We start from the raw sequence: 5,797 nt of genomic DNA, 5'->3' as shown, positions 1-5,797 counted from the left end.
CTTTCACGCCCATCTCTCTGGCATGCTCCTTCATGTAGCTATCATTCTCTTTTCTCCAGCTCACCCGCACGCTCACTTCATGTTTCTCCTATCTTTGCAAACATGGTCTCTCGACGTCTCCCTTGAGAAGTGTCACACTCTCCCTATCATTATACATTACACAATTTTCATTATCTCTCACGACTCTATTGTTCTCTGGTATCACTAGGTACCTAAGCTTTCTTTTTCACCGCCACACACACAGTCTCACTCATCTTTCACTTTGTCTTTCTCTCTATGGGGTTCTCTCACACACCCTATATGTCTCTAGATATGACTCATACCACTAAAATTACTCTCTCTTGCAGACACAACATTTGTTACGGTCTCCTTTCCGTCTCCATCCCAGTTATAAGCTGACATTATTCATTTGTTTACCGATCAGACAACCCCCCCCCTCCCGCTCTCACTCTCTCACACACACAACTCCTGCTTCCACTCCCCTTCCCGACTATCGTCTCTCTCTCACACACACATAACTCTCGCTTTCGCACCCTCGACTCGTATTTCTCTCACATCATTGATTTACTAGCCTCCAGATAGGTTTATACACCTGCACACTCGTGCTTCCACTATCGCGTACATGTCTCTCTCGCGCTCCTTGTATCTATGTAGATTTTTCGTCCTATCTTGAGACACGCCCTCTCAATCGTGCACACACACACTATCGCCTCATTTTAAGCTGATACCTCTCGCACAGACACTCTTTGTGTCTTTGTCACACATGCACTCCATCCTCCTCCTCTCTCCCTCTCTCGCACACACACAACTCACACACACACATGGGCTTTTTGCAACAACTAGCAAGATGCCCATGCGTTGCACGGAACATCAAGATGCATTTGTATGAGTATTTTATCTTGTGGGAGAAAAGGATGAACGAGGGAAGGCCTTATTTGCAAATGTGGGGAGGGGTCTAGGTATATTTTTGCAAAATTGCCATAGTTTCCTTCCTATCCGTCGGATATAAATCAGACGGCCTCTATTGCAGGATGGCAGGCACACCATCATCACCAACTCTGTTTTTTATCTCTAACTAGCAAGATGCCCGTGCATTGCACGTAACATCAAGATGCATTTGTATGACTAGTTTATCTTGTGAGAGAAAAGGATGAACGAGGGAAGGCCTTATTTGCAAATGTGGAGAGGTGTGTGGGTACCTTTTTGCAAAATTGCCATAGTTTCCTTCCTATCCGTTAGATATAGATCGGACGACCTATATTGCAGGATGGCAGGCACACCATCATCACCGACTAGTTGGTGATGATGGTGTGCGTGCCATCTTGCAATATAGGTCGTCCGATTTATATTTGAGGGATAGGAAGGAAACTATGGCAATTTTCCCGCACTCCTATCCACATTTGCAGATAAGGCCTTCCCACGTACATCCTTTTCTCCCACAAGATCTTGATGTTCCATGCAATGCATGGGCATCTTGCTAGTAAGAATAGAAATTAGAGATATACCGCTTCTCAAATCTTGAAACCAACACCATTCCTCCCTTATCTCATCAAAACCGCCAAAGGAATATACTTTGAGTGAAACATAAGGTATTTTTAGTGATACACGTATTTCAAAACTAGACTCTTTTTTCTATCAAATCGGTGAATATGTATTAATCTACTTTGATCGTGTGGCAACTCATTGGCACATTGCTAGTAGTTATTACTACTGTATAATTTTTTGGACACCAAACAAACGGTGGAGTACATATACAAAGAGAAGTGGCGCACACCCACAGTCGGTCTCTCGCTGTCTCGCATGCATGAGAGTTACGTAAAGGCACCATTAATAAATAAACCCTAAAACCCTAGGTGCACGATTGCTGCACGCGCGGGTACCGGGTACGTGGTGGAGCGCACCTTTGTAGGAATAGTCAGCTCGCGTGATAATTTGATCCGTAGGATTTGATGGTCGGGAAAACAGGTGAACGGCCTGGAGGCGGTGGTCGCCAGTTGCCACAGATCGAGTAGCCACGTTTAAAATATCATTTTTTAGTGGGGTGAGAGTTTTGATTTTTTTCAAGGGGGCGTTATAAGTACTTAAGTAGTTTTTAGAACGATTGGTATGGAGCAAAATGGAATTCATAACTACTACCTCCTTGACGTATGGTTGTATGGGTTTATGTCGCGAGATGTTGGACCTGGTAGTTCTGGGGAAAATACTATGGTTTAGATGTTGGTTTTCAGTAATGAAAATCGGAAGGGGGAAACCCTTCTTTAATTAAAAAAACTACTACCTCCGTCCTGGTTTACTAGTCCCCATCGTATTTTGGGTCAAAGTTTGTCCACGAATTTTACTTGTAAAATGTGAATGGAAAACGAGATTTTGTTATACCCAAACAAAAAAGGACTGGAGGGAGTGATTGCTCTAACACGGACGCAACCCCTCATAGCGCAGGCATTGAATCGACACGTCGGCCAACAGGGCCCCACTCGCTGCAGGCCAGGCTGAACACACCTCCTCGCCACATGCACCGGCTTCAGACTGCCCTGCCTACCTCCATTGAATCCGCGCGTGTGCCAGCAACACATCCTTCCGCGAGCCAGCTAGCATTTTAGAACACAACGTCGGCTGGCTCCTCTCATCCGCTCGCTATTTAAATGAGTCCAGATGCCTGGCAAGAACCGCACCACACCGCTGCTCCCCATAGCCTCCTTGCACTATTTTCTCCACACCCTCCATAGCATCCGGTGAGTAGGAAGATGAGTTCTCCGACATAAAAGCCGGCTGGGTGCCCCGACAAGGCAGGCAACTCGCTGCCCCACCTCCCTCCCTGCCCCAGGCCGTCAGTATGATGGTTGAGGCTGCAGGTGGGCAAGCGGAGGAGCAAGCTGCCGCTCCAAGTTGGCCCCTCGTGCATCAACTCGATGCTCCAAGCCTGCTCGCGGAGGAGTGGCCAGTTGCTACACGCCAGCACACGGGGGACCACGGCATCCACTGCACCGTGGTTGGCCGCGCCATCCGATGCAAAAGTTGGCAGAACCGCGACATGCTGGCGGAGGTGGCCAACACGTTTGCGGCCATCGCCAACACCAAGGAATAGTAAACGACGGGAGCCACCACTGCTCTGAACCCACGAGTGCTACGACCACCACATCACCGACATAGACACCCGGTGTTTTGCCTGGTTTGGTTCAAAATATCATGGACCCCAGCCGCGGTCGGCATTAGAAATTATACCTACTTCCAGAAGTTATTCGCAATTAGTCAAAAAATGACCAAAATATAATTAATTACGCAAGGTCTTGACTTGTTGTGCTCGCACTGATAGTAGGAACTAGAGGTTATTCTTTATTTATAACTCTCCTCACATTTTTTGGCTTTAAAGTGAATCATGGTTGTGGACATTATCTATGAATGTGTAGATATCTATGAACATGAGTTTGATGTGGAAGTTGAACTTGGAATGTTGGGCTTGCGCGTGAACTATACCATGTCTAATGCTTCATCTGTTATTGTTTACAAAGTAATTGTTGTTGTTACATGACCCGAAAAAAATTATTTTGTGCCACATCAGTAGATGCACGGACATCACAACAGGCATGCTGACTGGGTAAACATTTGAACCTAGCTATTATGAAGGAAAATTTGTATTGACAATAGTTTTAGATAGCAGGAAACACGTAGCCTGCTCTGCCTCTGCTAGCTTATTTCTGGCTTCTTCCATCTCTTCTTTGGCTTGGGTGAAGAGAGCATCTGATTGCTCTTTTCGCTTCTTCAGGAACTCAGCTACATTCTCAAGGGCTGCTGCACGCTTTCTTTCAGCCTTTACTAGAGCCACGAGGACACGAACATTTGACGACTCCACCTGGCTTGTGTGTAATCCAGCATCATCTGGGAATTTGCGCCTTGTGTCTAATCCAGCATCATTAGGGAACTGGCACCTTGTGTGTAATCCAACCTCATTTTGGAAACATGATCTGGAGGTTGACCATACTTCCCTTCTCGCAGGAACTGCATCCTGACATGAAGTAACTTCTTTTTTATATCAATACTTAGAGCAACCCAGATCCATTTAGTAGAAGCCAGATAAACAGGACTCGGAGAAGTGAATTCAAAAGGAAAAATATAAAAACAGACTACAAGGTGAGAACACCCACTTCCTACATCAAGCTAAAAACGAAAGCACTAGGATGATTAAGACTCTTCTTATTACACATCGAAGAACACGAGGCTAAGAGAAACAGGAAACTACAACATATACACATTGAAGAACACGAGGCTAAACGAAACTAATTGAAAGGGTGTTACTTACCAAAGCTTGTTTTACATGTTCGGTGCAGCTCCTCTTTAACTTGCCACGCTCCTTGAAGCTGTCCCCAATATCCCATGTTAGGTCTTCATTGCTCCTCTACATGTTCGCACTCGTGGTTTTAAAATCTCAACATGGCAAGAAAAATATACTAGTAATACGCATGCATCTTGTGGGCAACACAAAAGCACTCGTCTGCCATGTTAGAGCATCTCCAACAGAAGCGCAATGCGCGACGCTTTAAAAAATCGTTTACAGTGCTGAGATTGAGAAGTAGAGACAGAGAGTAGAGACATAGATAGTTCTCAGCATAGATAGATAAAAAATAGAGAGTTCAACTACTCCTCCTCATCCGACTCCTCCTAGGTGATGTCCTCCTCTCACGTGTCAATGTAGGTGTGAAGATACCGATCGTCGTCGGATTCCCAGGGCGACGCTGCTCCTAGCCTCATGTTGAATTGAGCGTCAGCTTTTCGCGTACGCTTGTCCTTGTGATAGGCGGCTCGCTCCGCCCTCCTCTTCTCCCTCTCCGCCCTCCTTTGCGCGTAGAACTCGCGCTTGTTGATGATGTCCTGAGAGAAGCTTTGGTGCCACAGCGCCATGGCTTCCTCGTCCATCTCGGTGATGCTGAGATGGTGCTCCCTCCTCGGACTGTCGCGATGATCCTCGTAGGTGATAAGATGCAGCAGAGGCGCGAGCTCCTGCGCCCACTCCCACGTCGGCACGTTGGGGAAGTTCAATGTTCTATGAGGCCACCGGAGGCGCCATGCCACTGCGTCGTACGTGCGGGCGGCCTTGTTGGCGGTGTCAAAATTGCTGAGGCCGAGGCGCATCCCGCGGAACCAGATCTCGGCGGAGAAGCCACCGGAGGGGCGCGCACGGATGCCACGATATCCCCAAGTTTCCTGGCGACACGGCGGCATGGTGACGTGGCGGCGGCGAGGCGAGAAAGAGCGGGGAGAGAGCGGTGGCGAGGCGCAGAGCGGGGACGGAGCGGTGGCAAGGCACGGAGCGGGGAGAGAGCGGTGGGAGGGCGTTGGATTTTATAAAGCGCGTCGAACGCCACGCGCCCGGCCGCTTTTTCCCGCGCGTGCGATCCTTTCCTGACGTCCCTGTTATCTCTACTCTCTTCTCTACTGTTACATTATTTTCTATTTAATATTTATCTCTCCTCTCTTCTCTACTGTTATATTTATTTTATATTTAATATTTATCTCTACTACTCTACTCTCTACTCTTTTTTCTACTTTCTTTTCTTTTCTCTACTCTCTACTTCTTATAAAAAACTGAGTTGGTGATGATGGTGTGCCTACCATCCTGCAATATAGACCGTCCGATCTATATATGACGGATAGAAAGCAAACTATGACAATTTTGCAAAGAGATACCCGCACCCCTCTCCAAATTTGCAGATAAGGCCTTCCATCGTTCATCCTTTTCTCCTACAAGATAAACTACTCATACAAATGCCTCTTGATGTTCCGTGCAATGCATGGGCATCTT

At 47.0% G+C, this 5,797-nt stretch overlaps 1 protein-coding gene across 1 annotated transcript; it reads right to left on the bottom strand.

Annotated features, from left to right (window-relative positions):
• Positions 1 to 4,674: 4,674 nt before the first annotated feature.
• LOC147959693 (uncharacterized) lies at positions 4,675 to 5,217 on the bottom strand. Its single transcript, XM_087532822.1, has one exon. The coding sequence runs from the start codon at positions 5,215 to 5,217 to the stop codon at positions 4,675 to 4,677; it is 543 nt and encodes a 180-aa protein (XP_087388948.1).
• Positions 5,218 to 5,797: the final 580 nt, after the last annotated feature.

This window comes from Triticum urartu, chromosome 7A (assembly GCF_056163025.1).
Source record: "Triticum urartu cultivar PI428250 chromosome 7A, HENAU_Tu73, whole genome shotgun sequence".
In the NCBI taxonomy this organism is placed as follows: domain Eukaryota; kingdom Viridiplantae; phylum Streptophyta; class Magnoliopsida; order Poales; family Poaceae; genus Triticum; species Triticum urartu.
This window is presented reverse-complemented; position numbering and strand designations above follow the sequence as displayed.